Source organism: Carassius gibelio, chromosome A14 (assembly GCF_023724105.1).
Source record: "Carassius gibelio isolate Cgi1373 ecotype wild population from Czech Republic chromosome A14, carGib1.2-hapl.c, whole genome shotgun sequence".
In the NCBI taxonomy this organism is placed as follows: domain Eukaryota; kingdom Metazoa; phylum Chordata; class Actinopteri; order Cypriniformes; family Cyprinidae; genus Carassius; species Carassius gibelio.
The window spans coordinates 7,458,615-7,480,521 of record NC_068384.1 but is presented as its reverse complement, the minus strand read 5'-3'; the positions used below and the strand labels follow the sequence as shown (position 1 = coordinate 7,480,521).

The window sequence follows — 21,907 nt, the reverse complement described above, 5'->3', positions numbered from 1 at the left end:
GGTTTAAGATGGTCCTGAGCTGGTTTAAGATGGTCCTAAACTGGTTATATACTGGTTTGAGCTTTTTATAAACTAGTCCTGAGCTGGTTATAAACTGGTTATGAGCTGGTTTAAGCTGGCACTGAGCTGTTTATAAGATGGTCCTGAGCTGGTTATAAGCTGGTTTGAGCTGGTTTAAGCTTCGTCTTGAGCTGGTCATAAAATGGTTTAAGCTGGTCTTGAGCTGGTCCTGAACCAGTTATAATCTGGTTATGAGCTGGTTTAAGATGGGAATGTGCGGGTCCTAAGAAACTAACTCCTGCTCAGGACCAGCTCAGGACAAGCTTATACCAGCTGCCATGCTTCAAAACATACCTAACCATCATATGCTGGATTTTTCAACAGGGTCTACCACAGTTTTCTGTGTAAGATCAACAGAAGATGTTGATTCAGGAACATGTCTTGGCATCGTCTCAGAGGTTGCTCTTTCATTGCTCATGAGACGCGGTCCATTGCTCAGATGAAATGTCTGAATGCACCTGAGATCTCTCATAGACTTTGGTATTTTGGAAAGTCATAGCACAGTTTCTTCGGAAACTGTAGATGAGACAATCATGAGATGACTCTTTGTTTTTTCTGATTGGTGTGTAGGAGGAACTAGATATTGTTCTTGCCTGTGCTCAAAAAGAGGAGGCTCAAATTGCTAATGAAATTGTATGATGCTTTGACTCAAGTGAGTCTTAAATCTGCCTCACTCCAGTGAAGATGCGGCGCTGCAGTGCTCCGCTCCAAACTCTATTAGGAGTGCTCTGTCGCCTCTGCTGATCTGCATTGATGTATTACTGCTGATTAACCTGACAAACTTTCCTCTGGTCACTCTTTACTGACGTGTTTTATGTCCAGGGCCATGTTCCTGCCATTATGACAAAATTACTTCTTGTGACGCTAATACTTCGGGGGGAGACGGCGGAGAATAGATCACTGATGATAGGGAGCCGGGCCTTTTGTGTTTGGGTGAACTTGTCAGAATGAATCTGTCTGCAGTGAGGGGCATGTGACATGGAAACACATGTCTCAATCTTGCTGTATTGTTTAAATAGAAATGCAACAGCTCTTGTTACAGAACTGATGTTTCATTTTCTCTACATGGCTTTAAAATGATTGCTTGAGCTTTGTACACCCTGAACGTGTTTGAAATGCATGTAAGAATTTGACCGAACAGAGATGTTGAACAAATTAAACATTTGGGAATATGGGAGAAATCCTGATGAGTTGTTCTTTGACAAATTTTGCAGATGGTGAGAGTTGAGCTTACAGGCAAAAATCCATCAAGAAAACTGGTTATATTATAATTTACATGCACCGTTCAAACGATTTTTACGATACATTTGATAATAAATAAATACTTTTATTTAGTAAGGATGTATAAACGTCGCAGTAAACAGTGCTTGTCTTGTGAACATCTTCAGTCAGATTGCTTAATAATAGCCTCGACAAGTTGCACCTTTTGAGCTACGACTGATGTGAAGACAGCTTTTGCATGAGAGCGAACATACCCCTAAACTCAATTATTAATCAAAGTCAAGTTTTCATCCTGGTTTCATGTTAGAAGACGACACATGAGGAACATCTGTAATTGCTCAGTTAGCAGCTCCTACTCAGCGCTTGCTGGATAATTACTTCTCTTGTTAAATAAAGCTGCATTTGACTTGAGCTGTACTTAATCATGCCTGAACGATTTCTCTGAACTCCAGGTATCACCACCGTGCTGACCATGACCACCATTAATACTCACTTGCGAGAGACCCTTCCCAAGATCCCCTATGTGAAAGCCATAGACATGTACCTGATGGGCTGCTTTGTCTTTGTGTTCCTGGCTCTGTTGGAGTATGCCTTCGTCAACTACATCTTCTTCGGGAGAGGTCCTCAGCGGCAGAAGAGAGCGGCGGAAAAAGCCGCCACGGCCAACAATGAGAAACTCAGGCCTGACCCCAACAAGGTACTGCTCAGCTTTCCACACACACACACACACACCTCAGGCGTCTTTAGGGTTCGTTGACAAAGGCCTCTGTTCAGTAGGTGGTCGGTTCTCTTTCAGGGTCAGATTGTTAAAACACCGGATGTATTGCTGTATTTTTTCCACTGGCATAAGCTTGTTCACCAGCCACTACCTAATGGGCTTTTACCCTCAGAAACATGTGATGAAATATCCGGGAGATCGGCGCAGACTTTTGTTAGCTGTACACAACAGACTCACTCTCTGGCCGAGCCTCTAGGGCTTTCCTTCTAATCTCACTGAAAGAGTTGTCTCTCTCCGAGTGCGGCCGACCTCTGTAACAGTGCTGATTTTGTATGCTTGCAGTGGTTGGTGGGAAGTGTAGTTCAGAGAGACGATGCTCTCTATGCCAGAATGAAACAGAGGGAAATTGACGGGTATGACTCGATGTGGGATCCGATCTTTGCGGAGGATGCAGGATTAGGACTAGGCGATCAAAGACTTAAGGTACTGAATATTTGACCTGAAGTCAAAAAATTCAATGGCTCTGCATCGATAACCAACCAGAAGTAAACACACCCCAAGTCTGTTTGATCCTTATGATTTCTGTTTTTCTCCCTTTAGAGTAATGATGCTAGCCATCATCATTTCCTCCATTAAGTTGTCCTGCCCTTTTTTCAGTTATTGTTTGCACCCAAGCTTTTTTCCCAGACGTTCATTCTCGTTTGATCACCGAACGTAGCGTTTTGTGCAGTGGACACTTATTAGTTTAAAGACCCGTTCACACCACGTTTTACCAATCATTCTTCTTCTATGAGAATAAATAGGGTAGTCCATGCTGCAACTATAATGATAAAAACACAAAGAAAAGTGTTGGGGGTATTGGATTACAAGTTACGTAATCAGATTACTATTTTCAAGTAACTAGTAAAGTAACACACTACTTTTAAATTTAAACCCTTACAGTTACCAAAAATATTACTGATGATAAATGATTTTTTTGTTATTAAAAAACGAATAATCAAGCCAAGCCCAGCTGACAAAAAGTATGATTTAATGCATTACTTTACGTAAAAGTAACTAAGTAACGCAATTCGTTACTTGTTTAATGGAGTAACTTAATATTGTAATGCATTGCTTTTAAAAGTAACTTATCAGCGTGATATGGTCGAAACGATAAAAAGATTGGCACCCAGTCAGAGATGCAGATTAATTATATAATTTGAAGCATATAATATACAATTGGTAAAATGAAGCAATTAAACGTCTTCTAAAATAAACCAAATATTTAGCCTTCTGCATGTTCAAAACAGATCTATTAAAAAGATGAACAACATGACAGGGAACTGATTAGGTATTAGTCTTGATAAAATCTCAAATTATATGAATATATATACTGATAAATTGCATCACTAGTTAAAGTAGATTTGTTACGGTAACATTAGCAGTTAGCAAACCGCATTAGCAATGATTACATCGCAAAGGCAGCTTTTGCAGGATAATTTTGATGATTAGTGAGCACCTTAAGATATAACTATTCAACTTTAAAATTAACACTTGTAAAATGTAAAAGTAAAAAAGTAGGATTATCGTGGAAAGTGAAAGCGGCCTTTCCTTACCTCCATCTCTGCAACCCGACTCCTCACTGTTGATCTAGATTTTTGCCTTCTCATTTTTTATTTGCATTTATTTGCCTGATTTATATGGAGACAGAATTTTAACCATGCCATGGTTGAAATTCGGATGTAATCCTGGATATTATTGCCTGCTAAAAAGCTTTACTCCACAGCTTACCACGAGTGCAGTATAACTATCGCTGACGATTCGTTTTCAATGGTTGTACTGCATTCAACATGGTTTTAAAGGGACAGTCCACTTCCTTTCAACATCATGAAATCCATCAACATTCAACATATGCAAAAACAGCATTACCCTGCGATCTGTGATTCAAAGAGAAGATGTTCAGTAAGCAGTGACATCAAAAAAGTTTTGGAAATATCCTACCCACAGATTTCAGAAAAATGCTGGTTTTGCGAATAAAATGCATTGAGGGCTCTTCAATAATGCACCATTTGATGACACTGATTATTAATCGCACCTGATCCCACAATGTTTCTCCTCTCTCCAGATGACCGCTGATGATATCCGGCTGACCACGGTTGAGATGAAGAACGAAATGGGTCCGTCCGATCTGTCCAGGGGTCTGGGAGACCCACGTAGCACCATGCTAGCCTACGACAGCTCCACCCTTCAATACCGTCGAGCGGCCATGGCTCGGCAAAACTACGGCCACAGTGCCCTGGAGCGCCACGCCACCCAGAAGAAAAGCCGGCTCAGGAGACGGGCTTCCCAGCTCAAGGTCAACATCCCGGACCTGTCCGATGTCAACTCCATCGACAAGTGGTCGAGGATGATCTTCCCCACCGTGTTTTCCTTCTTCAACATAGTTTACTGGCTTTACTACGTGCATTAAAAGCATCCGGAGAGCGGAACGGACCAAAAGAGAAAACAAAGAAGAGTAAAAAAGAGAATAAAACAATACACCTTTTGCTGATTTGTTTCAAATATATAGTGAAAAAAAAAACTGAGGAAAGACAGTCAAAGTAAAAAAATAAATAAAATCAGGATGGACTCTTTTGTTTTTCGTTCTAAAGACATTGAGGAAACACGTCGGCGGCGGAACCGGAGAAAAAACACGCAGTACAGGGCTTGCTCCAGGGTTTCAGTATACCACTTATATTTGTCATATGTAGATTACTCTGTGGATCAAATATTTATGCTTGTCTTTGCATATATTTTAAGGATTTGTTTTTCGGGTTACGTCGTAGCCAACTGCATCCAAGAAAGCTTTACAAAAGGAGTCGCTCTTGAAAGTCTATTTTTTTTCCTAGAGTTAAGCTGTATATCAGATATCTTTTAAAAGCATGCTTTGGTTTGTTTTCTTTATCTCTTGCAGAGAGCCGGAGCACAATGCATTTTCTTTTGACACTTTAAAGGTTCTTCTGTTCTTTCAAATGAGTTTGCGGGTTGCAATGCAAAGACGCTGTCAGGAAGCCATACAGGGTATTTTCACAACAGGTCCTTTTACTATTGCTTTTGTTTTTTGGTTTTTTGATGTTGGGCCAACAAAGAAACTCAGCCCTATTAAAACAACAGTTTTATCTGATGCAGGGGATATATGAACAGGCTGGGCCACGATGAAGGACACATGTGATCCCATTGAAAAGGACGGACTGACATGGACCATTACCCTGGTGGTCGGACTGTGTCAACAGAACCGAGGCTGTGTAAATGCTAGACAGTCCTCTTGAACTTTGTGTGAGGGAGAAATGGCTGTTTAACTTCTCTCAAGTGTCTCTCAACACCCAGGGTTATTGGATGAGGCCAGTTAGCCTCAATGGAGAAAGACGCAATATATCTGTAAACCATTAACACTATCAATAGATATAAGTTGAAAACTAGTAGCTGATATTACATCATGAAAAAAAAAAAGAAACATTCTGATTCAATAGTTATGATATCAGATCTTAATGTTATTGTTTCATTATTTAAATGTATTTTTTGGTGTATTAGATTTCTTAATGTCGAAGACTTTGGTTGATGAAAAAAATCTTGCTTCTTGAAAACTGGGCGAGGGATCTGAATCTTTTTCGAAGACCTCGAAGCGCACCAGTTGAACTTAAGCAAGAAACCAAATCATTGCTTCTCTAAAAATGTACGGTAACTATCACTTCAGTTTACTAACAATGTGTGAAGGATCTGGATCATGCATTCAAGGCATCTGTCAGGCAATTTTGTATAAAATTCTGTAAATTATAATGATATTTCATAATGACCTGTAAATATATATATTGTGTAATGATTGTCACCAATAATGAAAATGTATCTAAATTAAATTATTAAAGCTTAATTAAGCTTATATCTCTTTAACCGTCACCTTACAGATTCTTCAGTCGGAAAGGTTTGAGTTTAAATAGTTTACTCAGGACCATAGACCTTGAGGGGGGCAATCGATACCAATAATTAGAAATGGCCAAATTGATCCCCAATGTTGTAAGGCTTGCATTGATCTGCTGCCACACCATTACGCTGCACTTTGTTATTATAATGACTAACAGGTCAAATGCCCAATGGGATTTCGACTGATGAGGATTATGGTGCCATTTAAATTGGCAATTTCCTCTGCGCGATTGGGAGCATTTTGGCCAAGATTGGGAAAGTTTTGTTTTCTAATCGGGCTGGTTTTATTGCGCAGACCTGGCAACCCTGCGTCAGTTTTTACATTGAAAGAGAGCGAGGTAAGGTGGAAGTAACGAAACATGCAATATTCGACAACTGTTTTACAGTAAGAATAGTTGAACGACGCAAACTACGTTTTTTCTCAAATACTGTCGTATTGAAAGTACGGTATCATGTACGCGAACCATTTAATTCTTGAATGTGATGATACGTTCTGCATTTTCGTCATTTTATTTGGAAATAGTTCCAAATTATTACTTCCCAACTAGGATTAGAATTTCCTTCAATGTTCTATTTTTATTTTATTTGTTCATATTGTAAGAAAAAAAAAAACGTTTTTTCAAAACAAGTAAAAAAATGCAACGAAAAAACTTCAAAGCAGTGCTGCTATGCTTAATTTTTATCACATGACCTCTTCACACTGAGTGGTGTCATCTTTTAACATTTTTTATGTAAATATAATAAAATAAAAATTATAAAAATTATTTTTATTTTTTTGTTAATTTCCTATTTTTTTCATTTATATAGATTTTTTAATATACCATTTTTTTGGCTGTATTCCAAGTCATCTGAAGTCACACAGAATAGCCTTGCTTTCCTTGGCGAGATGCTTAAATCACAATTGTAATTATTTCTGCTTCATTTATCGCACTAGTAATGGAAAGTCAAGTTGATTATGGGATACATTATTCTGTGCATCATTCTCTGTTGTACACATTTTGGCTGATATAGGAGATCATGTAATATTATGGTAGCCCCCTCTTCTGAACATACCGGCTCATTTGATTAACCAGAAGAACAATATTGAATTTGTTCTCTGTCATGTTGTGCGTTTAATCCCATTGTAGGCCAGTTGGGACGTGTACATGATTATGATGCTCACAGTTCATTATCTTTTGTTTATTTGAAATATGGATTCCACTAACACAACACAGGACTAATATCTTTACGGTTCCCTGGAATGTTATGAGCACTTTAATAAGTTTGGAAGATTTTCAATAGCCCTTCAACGTGCGTTGACGCATTACGCTTAAATTACCATAAACCCACGTGAGCTCCATGCAGAAGAGAGAAGATTAAGACGTGTTATTGTCGCCAGGTGATTGAGAGACGGGGGTGAGATGCTTGAGGAGCGATTGGAGCGGGGTGTTGTGCCCGCTTTATGACTGACTGGGTGCCAGAATGCATAATGGAGGAAAAGGCAACACTTGCGCTCCTCTGATAGACAGAGAGGGGAAAAGGCAGTTCTCATGGGCGATGGAGGCAGCCACAGGGGACATTAAGGCAGAAAGGCATGAACGTCGTTCCAGTACACTATGGACTCTGTGTGAAAGAATGGCCCTGTAGGCCAAAGCAGCTGCATAATGAAAGCTAGACCCGAATAGAGATCAGAAATAAAGATTTTTCACCATAACAGAAGCCTTATTGACTCACAAACACATTCATTTTTAAAAGGAAAAGTCATGGGAATGCCTGCAGCGAATACAAATTTTTAAGCTATAAAACTTTCAATGGCAGAAAAAAATATATTCGAAAAATATCTAGATTTTTTTTTACAGTGTGCTCATTTCTTAAAATGTGTAGATACCTTTGTACAATGTTAATAACCCTTGTAAATTAATAATAATAATAATAATAATTTGTGCGCTTTAATAAAATGTGAATAACTCTTGCAAATTATTATTATTAATAATAATAATAACAACTGTATTTTGCAAGCTTTAATAAAATGTGAATAACTCTTGAAAATGAATAATAATAATAATAATAATTTGTGTGCTTTAATAAAATGTGAATAACTCTTGCAAATTATTATAATTATTATTATTAACAATAATAATAACAACTGTATTTTGCAAGCTTTAATAAAATGTGAATAACTCTTGAAAACGAATAATAATAATAATAATAACTATTTTGCAAGCTTTAATAAAATGTAAAATGTGAATAACTCTTGAAAATGAATAATAATAATAATCATAATAATAATTTGCGTGCTTTAATAAAATGTGAATAACTCTTTCAAATTATTATTATTATTATTAACAATAATAATAACAGCATTTTGAAAGCTTTAATAAAATGTGAATAACTCTTGAAAATGAATAATAATAATAATAATAATAATTTGTGTGCTTTAATAAAATGTGAATAATTATTAACAATAATAATAATGGTATTTTGCAAGCTTTAATAAAATGTGAATAATCCTTGAAAATTAATTATAATAATAAAACATCTTTTTGTTAGGATCAACTTTTAAATATAAAACAAGAGGTGAGAATATACGCTAAAAACAATCTGAAACTATTTCTTTTTTTTTCAGAAATTGTATTGTAAATTAAAAATTATTCAAGTACAATAATAAATTAAGTTAATTTCATAAATAATTACAAGCAGCACATTAGATTTGAATGCAAATGATTTCTTCTCAAACGTAACCCGGTAATCCTTGTTTACCTTTATTTCTACATTGTGTTTCTGTATTCAGCAGCAATGGTTTTACCCCCGAGGACTAAATTCCTTTCTTTCTTAATGGCCCTGACGCTAACGATGTTAAAGCCACACAGCTATACTCAATGTCAAGTGTAGTTGCCATGGAGATCTCTCTGCCAGGAAGTGAGAGAACAAGTCGGCTGTCTTAAACACCGCTGGAGTTGGCAGTCAGTGTGACGGGAGCTGTGCTAATTAAATAGTAAAAGTCTGCACAGCGGCCAGCGAGAGGCAAGACTGTCACGTCTGGGGCTGCTCTGAAGCACTGCCATAGAGGGAACATTACAGTCTGCCCAAAACTGCGTCGCTCCACTGACTCCTGTGACTTCCTCTTTAATGCCTCAATCGTGTCACTCACAAAGTATAACGAGTCTCCTGCTTCTCAGGTTTTTCGCTTGAGAAAAGATCCCATTAATCTCTCACTAGTCTAGTTATGTATATTTCATCAAGTGTGCAAAGAGACCCAGGTTCAAACTTTGAACTAATACATATTATTTTTAATAACTTGCTTCCAGCATTACTATCAAATATTTTGTCCTGTTTGTTTTTATCACCGGATGCACTACTGTGAAAAAAAATCTGTTTTTGTAAATGTATTATTTACTTTGGAGAAATGAATACTGGGATGCGGTTATTTGTAACATTTGGACATTTGTGATGTCACAAAGGATTTCTGTTTATTAAGTTACATATTTTAGATGTTTCTTAAGCAGTAAATCATGATATTTTCATGATTTCTGAAGATCATGTGACACTGAAGACTGGAGGAATGATGCTGAAAATACAGCTGTGCATCACAGAAATACATTACACTTTAATAGAGATTCACAGAGGAAGTGTATTTTAACCCTTTCTCAACCCACTTTCGGTGTTTGTAAACTGGTGACAGAAAAGTACAGCTTTAACGTAGCAGTAAACCATTTAATAAAACAATAAAAAATATCATTTTTGAGTTTATATTTATTAAAAATCGTTCTTTTTCTTGCTATTCTGAGATTATATCTCACAATTGTGATGAGAAAAATCAACAGGTCAATTCTCTCTTTTCCCCTCGGCTCAAAATCGTGAATTTATAATCCCAAACTTATGGCTTTTTCCCTAAACTCGCAATTGTTGTAGAAGATAAAATAGGAGATATGAAATTGCATTTGCTAGAAAAAAATCAGAATTGTGAGATCAAATAGGCTTAAATATCATAATGTAACTGTAGGGCTAATACAAAAGAAATGCATATATGATTATATAATAGGAAGACCTATTGTTTCAATCAAATTAATGCTGTTAATGTAAGGTAATCATAGCAGGTTTCATCCATCGTCTGTGTTTAGCGTCAAATGCTGTCTTTGATGACAGTATTCTATAAAAATGATTTGAGGTCTGATTCTGACATCCAAAAGTACGACAATTAATTTGTTTTAGTCTGTTCACAACTGGTTCCCCTTCTTAAGATGTTCTTGTAGATACAGAAGTAGTAAAGTATGCTGTAAAGAGGCATCACAGCTCAAAATAATGATGTATTCCCCATGTCAAATAGATAGCCACGCCCCCAAGCTCACGCTATTGGCTGTGCATTACTGCGTCAGGATGCTCAAACAAACAGCAATGTATTCACAGAGTCACAGTATTCACACTCACTGCTTCTCCTCATATCAAACTGGAAAGTATAAAAAAAGATTGCACACCTTTAAATAGCACATAACCAAGCTGTCAAGCCGAGCAACAACATTTTCCTCAGGGAAGATGGAAATGCACGTGAGACCTAAAAAAAAATACAAATAAAAGTAACGCAAGAGAACCATGGGCATATATGTAGCATTTAAAGCAAGATCTCTTTCCCGAGTGTTGTTGAGATGTGAGAGTAGCAGAAGAACCAGATGCTTTCCGCTCCTCAAAGCTTCTGTGCCACTGGAGGAATTAAGGATTCACAGATCTTTGTCCTATTTGTCAGGAAGTGGAGGGATGGAAGGGAGGGAGGGGGAAGGAAACAGAGAAAGAGACGGAGGAGAGGAGCGATGCTGTACTCTAACAGCTGTGCCACCGCCGTGCCGCATGAAACAAGAGGGCCAGCCGTCCTGGGACGAGGCAGCCGTGTGCTCCACTACTGAACCTCTGCTTTCATCAGACTTACACAACACATGGTGCGCTGCAGGGCCGTGTCAGCTAGTGACAGCTGCAGATCGGCCTCTGTGTGTGTGTGTGTGTGTGTGAGAGAGAGACAGATACATGAGCACACTGCTTTTAATCACAGTGTGGTATTTACATATTAGTTATTTCACATAAATAGCTGGATTATTTAGCAGAAGCTTCTACATTGTAAACACTTGGCTTCATGTAGGCATGCATTTTTTTGCATGTGTTTTAAAATAACTGCAAAGACTGTAAAATAGTCATGCATTAGGTGACATATTTTGAGTTTTGATATTTGGGATATGGTTATTGCGCTACGTTATGACTGGCTTTAGAATTGGATTAGAATTGTAGACTGCTTAGTGTTGATGTAACTCCATCTTTTTTGTATCGTGTCAAATCCACACTATTTTTCTTTTGACTGCTCCCTCTAAAAGCGCCTGTGAGCTCAGCACACAGAATTACCCAAAATATGGACTTCACTTCATCACTCTGTGATGGTTAAATGTAGCAGTTAATCTTACTCGGTGCACATACTGTTGTAAATAATATTCAGTTTCATGCACAGACCAATCGTTTCGTTTTGTAATATATCATCAGGAGCCATGGTTGTTGATCAATTTTGTGTTTCTTGATGTGCTTTTTATTGTCAAAAATCGAAGAAAACAAGTCACCTATGTGTTTGATGGCCTGACGTTGAGTGAATTAACAGCGCATTTTTATTTTTAGGTGAACTATCCCTTTAAGTGGTTTTCACTATAAGGCAACTCTAAACATACATCACCATGTCCCATTCATTTGTGCAATAGATTACTTTAAATTAGTCTGCTATTACTTTTACAATAAAGACCCATTATTTTATAGTTGCATGCATTATATAGTTATAGTTATAGTCTGCATTAACTAACAATTATGAATACATTTGTTACTTTTTGTTTTATTGTTTATTACATTGTTTTAGTATTATTTACTAGCTATCAATCTCTGGTAATTTTAGTTAATAAAAATACAGTTATTCATTGTTAGTTCATGTTAGCTCAAGTGCTTTAAATAATATCCACATACAAGTTTTGATCGATTTTAATAATGTGCTAGCAAACCATTTAAAATGCTAATTTGATTTGATACTTCATGTTAACTAATGCAGTTAAATGGAAACCCATTGTAAAGTGTGACTACTTTTCCTTTCCACATGATTTGACTTTCAGTTTTAATTTAAAAAATCCAAAAAAGCAAGTAGACTAACATTGAATTGACCTGAATAATATCTAGAGACCAGAATATCTTGTTTGATTTGGGTCACCAACCAATACTTAACCAGTCAGATATATTTAGTATGGGCTGAATGGAGGTGTTAGACAGGATTTTAATTGTTGTGCTTGTGTTAGATATAATAGTATCTCCAGGAAATGGTAACGTCATCCTGCAAACAAGTTTGTCTGCATTACATGGACACATGCACATTCCTGCCACCTCATGAAAGCATCTCCTGATTATTATGTTGGGAACTCTTTAGAATAAGGCTCATTAGTCTAAACTTACCGTAAAGTGTTACCAATATTTCTTGTATTTCTGTGGACGGCTGCATTGAGCTTGATTATATATCCTGCTCCGAGCTTAGGGTTAGGGTTAGGGTTAGGGTTAGGGTTAGAGTGTGATTGGGTGGCTGTGGTGTGGTTGTGTCTCTGATTCTTGTATTCAGATGCTGTATCTGTGGCATGCAGTGCTCTGACAGCATACCTTCAGATCAGACAGGTGTAAGTTCCCACAGAGAGCGGTCAGGGGAGTCTGACAGGTGTAGACTCAACCCACTTCTTCTATCTCTCTCTCTCTCTCGACTTCTGTTTCAGTCTCACTCGTACAGGTGATGTGAGAGGCACAGCTTCTTATACATTTAGGTTTAGAGGGTTACCTTCTGGATTTCTATTAAATCTCTAAGTGTCATGCAGAGGAGGTTTGTTTTAGCTTAGACGTCATGACTTGGACAAACCCCCTGACCCTGCTTCGGCAGGGCTGGACGAGGCACTGGAACCCGGAGAGACCGGTCAGGAGGGTGGTCTCCAACCTGCCCTTTGAAGATCTGAAGAAACGTGAGCAGCCCAACCGTCAGTATGAGGGCAACGCCATCAAAACCAACAAATACAGACTGTGGTCCTTCATCCCCATGAACTTATTCGAGCAGTTCCACCGTATGGCCAACATTTACTTCGTGGGCCTGGCCATCTTGAATTTTGTCCCAGTGGTGAACGCGTTCCAGCCGGAGGTGGCTCTCATTCCCATCTGTATAATCCTGGCACTGACCGCTGTCAAGGATGGTTGGGAGGACTTCCGGAGATATCAGACTGACCAACAGCTCAACAATACACCCTGCTTCATATTCAGCAGGTAAACTGAAAACTTTTAACAATTGATTCTTGCTATTAAAATAAATGTTTTACATTATAATATAGAATATAATGTCAGTTTAAAATGTTAGTGATTCTCATCCTTTTTGATCTGAAAGGTCGCCAGATGCCCCCCAAACACATTATTTAAAGCCCCTATAATTATGATAAATCTGCTTGCTATTAAACTTTTTTTTCTATTAGTGTGGTTAACTGATTTAATATATTCACTCAGTCAATTCAGAAATCATGTTCTTATGTTAAAAATAATGTGGGTAAAAATTGACATTATTAGTAATGTCCCCTGGCCTTCATATCAACTCCATAAGGCTCTTTGTCACCATTAAATCAATTCTGAAACACCGAAAGCAAACAATGACAGCAGTTTTATGTTTTTTAATAACATAACATTAGCACTCATGGCATGCTAAAAAGGAATGCTAAGTGCTAATAAACAGGGTTCGTTTGCATAACACATAGAAATCACATCCAAAGATAACAGAAAAATGGTTTATAATTATTTCACTACATAAACACTGTAAAAAATGCTTGTGATTTTAATAGTAAAAGACTGTAAAAATGCTGAAGTGAAAACCTGTTAATTGGTTAACAGGAAGTTGCCATACTATACACAGTGAATAAATGTAATTGCATTTAATTTTACAGTAAAATACTGTTTTTGAAAGTGAAAAAGAAAAAGTATTTGTGTAACTTATGGTAAAAAAAAAAACTTAAATTGACACTCCCAGAATTCCTTGCATGACACTTCATATTTGATGTTTTTTTTTTCCTTCTTATCAGTTGTGTACATTAGGGTTTAATATTAGTCTAAAGTTGTAAAATTAATGTATATTGCATTATTTCAGTATCATGCGTGTCACCATGATGGGGATTAGTGTTTGATGTGAATGAATGAAAATGAAAGTGAAAGTCAAGACATTTGCCAAGTATGGTGACCCATACTCAGAATTCATGCTCTGCACCTAAAATGTTTCTGCAATGTATTTTACAGTGAAGTTCTGGCAAGCTGCCGGTATTTTACCGTAAATGTCACAGATTTCTTTTTTCTAGTGCAGATTAATAAAGTAGCCTGGTAAAGCATTTAGCTGTCTGTACTGAGCGCTATGTGCATCCTCTTTTAAGTGTATTACACTGGAACATTTGCGTAGATTTTAATAAAATATGTAAATTAAATGGAGTTACTGGTGACTTTACAGTCAATCGTTTCTTGCTCTCTGTGCTCTTGCCTCTCTACATCCCTCCCTCCCTCCCTCTCTCTCTCTCTCTCTCTCTCTCCTCCATCTTTCAGTGAGCTCTGTCGTGGCGCAGGCTCACTTGAATTTGTGTTTCACTTCATCTGTGTTTCGAAACCCCATGGGAATTTTTGACCTAGAAATAAAATTTGTGGGGGAGATTTTTTCCTTTTGAAGAGCTGCACAATATCTTGCATCCAACGCATTGAGTGCATTTTGACGAGATCCTCATCATGGTGTTGCATCAGAGATGGCATCGTTTAGATCTATTTTAACATGACTGAATAGCTGGTGGGGGGAAAAAATGAGTAATTCACCACACTTGAGAGGTGGAAGGACTGAGAGAGTAAGGGTTAGATAGAGAGAGATTTTGCAGCAGTCACAGGTACACCCTGAGATATATTTTTACTTCCAAAAGAGATTCCAAATCCATCACTTATTGCCATGGTTACTTAGTCTCTTTCATTTTATTTTGAGCTAAGCCGCTGTTCCATTTTGTGATTCCCGGAGTGTTTCCAGACGGGGAGCCCAGGTGGCACAGGGGCAGTCCGAAACTCAAACCTACTGCTGTCCTGACATGCCTGTCGTGCCCAGAGGGGGTGTTGGAAAAGCTACCTCTTTTGCACATTTCTATTATTCACAGTGTGCTGTTGTTTTAAGCATATCTCAGTTTTGGACAGCTGGGTTATATTTATCCAGACGTAACAGGCATAATGTCAACATTAAATGTGAATGGATTTGTTTATTGACCTTATTTACTTTCGTAATACTTGTTTCTGGTCTTATTTAGTGCATGCTATTCCAAAGAAGAAAATATATGTCTTCTTCATAATATTTTATTAAAATTATATAGTAGATGTACGGGAGCACTTTGTGGCTTAAATATATTTTGTGATCATACAGATTCAGGTGCACTCATAAAAATAAAGGGTCCATGAAGAACCTTAAACATCCATGAGATCTTTCCATTGCAGAACCAGTTTTTTATAAAAGCTTCTTCAGATTATTAAAATGTCCTTCACACTTAATAAAAATGGTTATTTTAAGAACTGACCGATGAAAGTTGTTTGTTTGTTGATTTGGTAAAATTTTGCATTACATATGAATCCGTTGTAGTGAATGGGTGCCATCAGAATGAGAGTCCAGACAGCTGATTTATGATTTAAATTAAGTATGAGTAGCTCTTAAAAGTAACAACTGCAGTATACCACTTTTTACAAGTATAAGAATTATGATTTTTGATATTCTTACAGTAAGTGCCTTTTTACTGTATGTTGAATCTTAAAATTTCAGGGCTTCACTGCTTGCTTTGAGATTGTAGTCAATGCTTTTTGAGGCAGGGAGCACAATACTGTCCTCTAACTTTCTCTGCTGATCTGTGGATTTGCCATTGCACAGAATGATTGAAAAAGTTAATACGCCTTCTATCACTGCTCTATAGAACTGAAGCCTTTCGTTCTTTGATACCGCAAAACTTTTTGAGCTGTCATAGAAAGAAGAGCCTTTGGTGAGCTTTTTTGATGATGTAAGATCTTTTGCTTCAGCACAAGGTTGTTAGCGCTGCACTATTGAGTTAGAGAGGAGACCTCATTCCTGAAGCCCTATCTGTGATCAGATCAACCGTTGTAGTGTTTAATTGGCATGATTGTGTTAAATACCATACGAGGTACAGATAACTTCTGCATGGGTAGCAGTTTCTTCCAGCTATTGAATATTTGGTTTAATTTGGAATTATTTCCCTTATTTTCCAATGTTGAAGTAAGCCATACATTTAATAGATGAAACTTTTGAGAAAACATTTGTAGATGGTTTGTAAAGGATGTGCGCTACATTTACATTTACATTTTCATTGCATTTACACCAGTTTGACCAGCAGTTTTTTGTTTGTTTGACCACTTCAAATAATTTTGCGTAGCAATTAATTCATATATCTCTGTTTCTCCCATTATTAGCTATAGGCATATTAGACTAGAAACTAAACTAGAAGAAAAACAAAGTACAGTAAACTGTAAAACTTTTTGTAATACAAACCATTTATGTTTATGATTATGATAATACATCTAAATAATATTATATATTAAATACTAGTTTGCAATATCATGATTTTCATTAATGCTTTCTGCATGTTGGTGGCAACAAGTATTTATGGCAAAGGCACTCAATCTTTCATTTAACTGATTTGTTCAAAAACTCTGATTCATACGAGTGAGTCATCGAATAATCGACTTAAAAAGTTTGCTGATCTCATTTAACCGATTTGTTCAAAAACTCTGATTCATACGAGTGAGTCATTGAATAATCGACTTAATCAGTTTGCTGATGTCATTTAACCCATTTGTTCAAAAACTTTGATTCATATGAGTGAGTCATTGAATAATCGACTTAAATAGTTTGCTGATGTCATTTTACCGATTTGTTCAAAAACTTTGATTCATATGAGTGAGTCATTGAATAATCGACTTAAATAGTTTGCTGATGTCATTTAACCCATTTGTTCAAAAACTCAGATTCATATGAGTGAGTCATTGAATAATCGACTTAATCAGTTTGCTGATGTCATTTAACCGATTTGTTCAAAAACTTTGATTCATATGAGTGAGTCATTGAATAATCAACTTAAATAGTTTGCTGATCTCATTTAACCGATTTGTTCAAAAACTTTGATTCATATGAGTGAGTCATTGAATAATCGACTTAAATAGTTTGCTGATCTCATTTAACCGATTTGTTCAAAAACTTTGATTCATATGAGTGAGTCATTGAATAATCGACTGAACCAGTTTGCTGATGTCATTTAACCCATTTGTTCAAAAACTCAGATTCATATGAGTGAGTCATTGAATAATCGACTTAAATAGTTTGCTGATGTCATTTAACCGATTTGTTCAAAAACTTTGATTCATACGAGTGAGTCATTGAATAATCAACTTAAATAGTTTGCTGATCTCATTTAACCGATTTGTTCAAAAACTTTGATTCATATGAGTGAGTCATTGAATAATCGACTTAAATAGTTTGCTGATCTCATTTAACCGATTTGTTCAAAAACTTTGATTCATATGAGTGAGTCATTGAATAATCGACTGAACCAGTTTGCTGATTCATTCAGGACCAAAACACCACTACTGTGTGTTGACTGGCTTTGCTTCAAACTATTTTAATTTCCAGGCAAAAACAGATAAATGGGTAATGTTAAAACATAATCAATTCAATATTAAGCTGTTTATTGAACTGCTGTGCTATAAGCCATATCATGTGTGCAGTCATGTAATAACCATTAAATACACAGCATTATTTGAGTAAAATGTGCTTTTAGTCTAGCAAGAAACTATTCAAGAGAATAAATGTACAGGAACATCTGTTGTGCTTATGCACCATGATGCATGAGAACTAGTAGCGATGCTTTCATTCAGTGGTTTTGCAAGGGATGTTTTATCTTCATGATATTAGTTTATCATGCTGGATTTTCATACCCGTAAATAAACAATTCAATTTCAAGCGGTTCCCAGCCGTCAGACAATCCCTCGTTCCACTGGCTCCACAAGGGGACCTTCTGTCTGAAAGCAACAAAATCATTACGCTAATCTAATACTTCACACAGTTTTACGCTGTATAGTGTTGCTAATGCTTGTATCCCTCCCATTTTGGACATGAATGAACTGCGGTACTTTCCTCCAGCGGTCATGATTGATTAGCTCTTATTCTACCCCGAAGGGAGAGAGTTTTATAATGTTGTGCACACACATAGTCAAACCGCCTTTCATTTAAAACAGCCCAGGGCAGACAAAACGATGCTTATTCCGTCTTGGCTGTTTAATTCACTCTTGCTGAGAATTTTTAATGCCGTGAAATATTCAAGAAAATAAATAGCTAGTCCTCATGTTAATTTAGTAAACAGGACTTCTACACTTTCTGAAGTGTGAGCTGTGCTCACCAATGCAAAACTAATAATCAAGTGTAATGCTAAGAGTTTGTATAAATATATAATCTAATATTACTGCCCCCAATCTTTCATTACGAAGTACATCTGCCACAAACAATGGCAAACTTTAACAAATAGTTGTCAGGTTGGCTGGCTCAGATTTGCATGCATGAGCTTTAATGTTTGACATGGCATGCATCTGAATCACAAAAATGTGAGTAGGATGCAGTGTAACTAATGCCTCCTTTCCTGTTGAGTCACATTGATATTTTGCAAATGGTTAAGCTTCAGAACATGCATGCACCTTTCCCCCATACTGTATGATTTGTCATGCATACGTGTCCTAATGTGTTGTATGCAGTGACGCCTGTCACGTGAACTTGAAGGAATTTAGTTTTATCCCCTGCCATTTAACTAAAATGAATGCAGATGTATTGGTGGATTAGATTGAAAAGGCATGCTTTGAAATGCTCACAAAAGCATTTGGATGCACCTACTTGTTCATAGTATAATACACTGTGAAAATAAACCTAGAAACACTTTAAAACATATATCCCAGACAGTGCAAGTAAAAGGATGAGGATTTCCAGTTAGACAGCAGAACCGGTGACTATGATTGATTATGATTAATTGTTATTGTAAACTGCATGCTGTGAATGATCATATTTTAACTCTCGCCACTGTATTTTCTCACTTTAAAGATGCCATGTGCATGCAATCAATTAAAATAGCAGTGAAATGCTGTGAAACGGTATGAGGCATCGTCTCTCGTTCAAAGAGCAGGTGTTTGTCTCACGAATCATTTTTTGGCACGCACACATTTTGACTGACAGTTAAACACCAGAAATAGACGTCTCGCTAATCACAGACGGCAAACAGTGAGTCCTTCTGGAGGAGCGTGAGGTTTATCTCACACCTCTATCAGAAACAGTCATCAGCCACTTCATTCAGAGAAATGCTTGCTTGGCACAAAACGGCTTGCTCTCCTGAGCTCTCCTAATCTTCTTTTGTCAGCCATTTTATTAGTAAAAACATCACAATTAATTAACTCTCTTCACTTTGTGGTATAAATTCAATGGATTTAAGTTTGCGTAAAGGAAAAGGGGGTATTTAGTGTAATTTGACCATAATTTGACAACAGCAGATTGTGTCATATTGTATCTCAACATCAAAAGAAAAAAAAACTGACATCTTCATTAAGAAAATGCATTGTAAAATTTGCAACACAAATAAGTACATTTTCCATGCTAATGCTTATTACTGGGGATCTAATGTTGCTAACTGTGCATAATTGTTATTTAAAAAATTCCCAATAAATACAAATAAATAAATAAAATCTAATTACTGTAATATGGAAAATTTCATAACATTTTACAGTAAGGTTCCATTAGTTAACATTGGTTGATAATGCATTAACTAATTTGTCCTTAATATTGTGCAATACATTTGTTACAGTATTTATTGATCTTTGTTGAGTTAATAAAAATATCCATTAAAAAAACACAAACAGATACTTTTCATTTTAAAAATGTATTAGTAAATATTGGAATTACCGTTAATTAAGATTAATGAATACATAAAAATGTCATAATTAATTTTCTTTATGCAAAGTATTTTGGGGTGAAATACAGTATGACCTGTGCATATTTTTTGCGATATCCACCCTTGACTTCCTTGCTTTCCAGAACACTGAATGCAACTTCATGTAACTATTTTAAGAGAGCATGGGAGCTCCACCCTGAAGTTCTGTTTATAATCGCTCCTGTGTTGTGCGCCAGGCTTTGTGTGTTAGGTGTGACCGTGCATCTGAAGAGCTGTCAGTCAGGAAAGATCCCACCCGACCCAGTTGTGCGTGTAGAGCAGCATACCTGACGCTCACATTATGTTGCAGGATCCTTCAGGTGTTTGCTCTTCATTGACAGCTGACATCCAGACATGCAACAAGATGCAAACTCACCTAGTTTTATTATATAAGCATTACACAAAACATGACATTTTCAGCAGGGCGTGCATGGTTAAAACCTGGAGGTCAAGATGCCTGTCAGAGTTTGTATATACTGCATATTGTGTGTGTGTGTGTGTGTGTGTGTGTGTGTCTCTCTCTCTCTCTCTATATATATATATATCACTATGGGAAAAATTTAGAGACCACTTCAAAAAATTTTAGTTTTCTGGATTTACGATTTATAGTTATGTGTTTGAGTTAAATGTAATTTTTGTCTTCTTCTGTAAACTACTGAGGACATTTCTTCCGAATTTAAAATAAAAATGTTGTCCATTTAGAGCATGAAATCACAATCGGTCAATATGCCATGTTTTCAGACACGTTTACATTCATTTTTAGACAACACAATGGCAACGTTTTAACTTTAGAAGAGTTAAGAAGTCAATATTTGGTGGAGTAACCCTGATTTTCAATCACAACCAATGAAAACATTTGTTATTTTGACCAACTGGCAAAAAATAAATTCAAAATGAATTTAAATGACAATATCTTTGTTTGAAATTTTGTAGAAATCAGGAAGTTATCAGGCAAAAAATAATTAACATTTTACCCAAACCCATACCCAGTAAATCTAGTACTTAAAAAAGCACTTTGAACTGATATAACATTATAAAATAGTCAAAATCAGACTGCATTAATTTTTTTATTGATTACATACTATTTGCACAATAAAAATAAACTATTCATAATTTACTAATTCTTCCTAATAATTTTTTTAATCTTTTAAATGTTAATTTCTAATTCATGCAATAAGTTTTCTTATTTTAATTATTGTTATTTTTAAATGATTAGCATTTCATTAAATTCATGCAGTTCCTTTACAAACCACAGTTCGTGAAACCTTGATGTAATGAACTGTTTAAAGCACTTCATGTTGTTACTTTGTATTTTTATATCAAACTATTGTATTTAAATCAATGTGATAAATGAGTCAGGTCAAAAGTAATCTGAAAGTTTATGAAAGTTTAAATGTAATGGATTACGTTACAATGCTTGCACAAAGTCATGCAAGTAATTATTCAAAAGTGTGTCGATGCATACACAGACACAGACACTGAACCCCACGGTGCATCAAAAGAGGACCGAATGAGGCATTGATTGTGGTCTCCTCGCAGGAAGCAGATGTGTTTCGTGGAGAGGCGATGGAAGGATGTCCGCGTGGGGGATTTTGTGAGAGTGCTCTCTAACGAGATCATCCCAGCTGACATCCTGCTCTTGCACACATCTGACCCCAACGGAGTGTGTCACATGGAGACATCTAATCTGGACGGAGAGACCAGCCTCAAACAGAGGAAGGTGGTGCCAGGCTTTTCTACTCTGGTGAGTCTATCACAAAATACCTGCGCTGAAGTCTAATCTTACACTGGACACACACCGAAACATTCATGAACGTCACTGATAAAGTTCAAAGTTTAATGTGCTGACCATTAAAATGTGCACTGGGAAGAGAATTATTACAGAAGCTTCAAGGATCAGGAAATATATAAAAAAAAACAGTAGCAACTGAGA

The 21,907-nt window shown here is 36.5% G+C and overlaps 2 protein-coding genes across 3 annotated transcripts in view; both read left to right on the top strand.

Annotated features, from left to right (window-relative positions):
• The window catches only part of gabrb2a (gamma-aminobutyric acid type A receptor subunit beta2a), a 37,510-nt gene extending 31,625 nt beyond the window's left edge, over window positions 1-5,885 (top strand). The window contains exons 8-10 of one of the 2 annotated variants that reach the window (XM_052614947.1): window positions 1,734-1,978; window positions 2,342-2,482; window positions 4,104-5,885. In XM_052614947.1, coding sequence (XP_052470907.1) covers window positions 1,734-1,978; window positions 2,342-2,482; window positions 4,104-4,448 — 731 coding nt within the window. In that variant the 3' untranslated portion in view covers window positions 4,449-5,885. The remainder of the gene's footprint in view (window positions 1-1,733; window positions 1,979-2,341; window positions 2,483-4,103) is intronic. The other variant, XM_052614948.1, reaches the window with a different exon arrangement.
• Window positions 5,886-12,695: 6,810 nt separating this feature from the next.
• atp10b (ATPase phospholipid transporting 10B) overlaps window positions 12,696-21,907 on the top strand; it is a 41,701-nt gene continuing 32,489 nt past the window's right edge. The window contains exons 1-2 of the mRNA XM_052614946.1: window positions 12,696-13,219; window positions 21,514-21,718. Of these exons, the coding sequence (XP_052470906.1) occupies window positions 12,810-13,219; window positions 21,514-21,718 (615 nt within the window). The 5' untranslated portion in view covers window positions 12,696-12,809. The remainder of the gene's footprint in view (window positions 13,220-21,513; window positions 21,719-21,907) is intronic.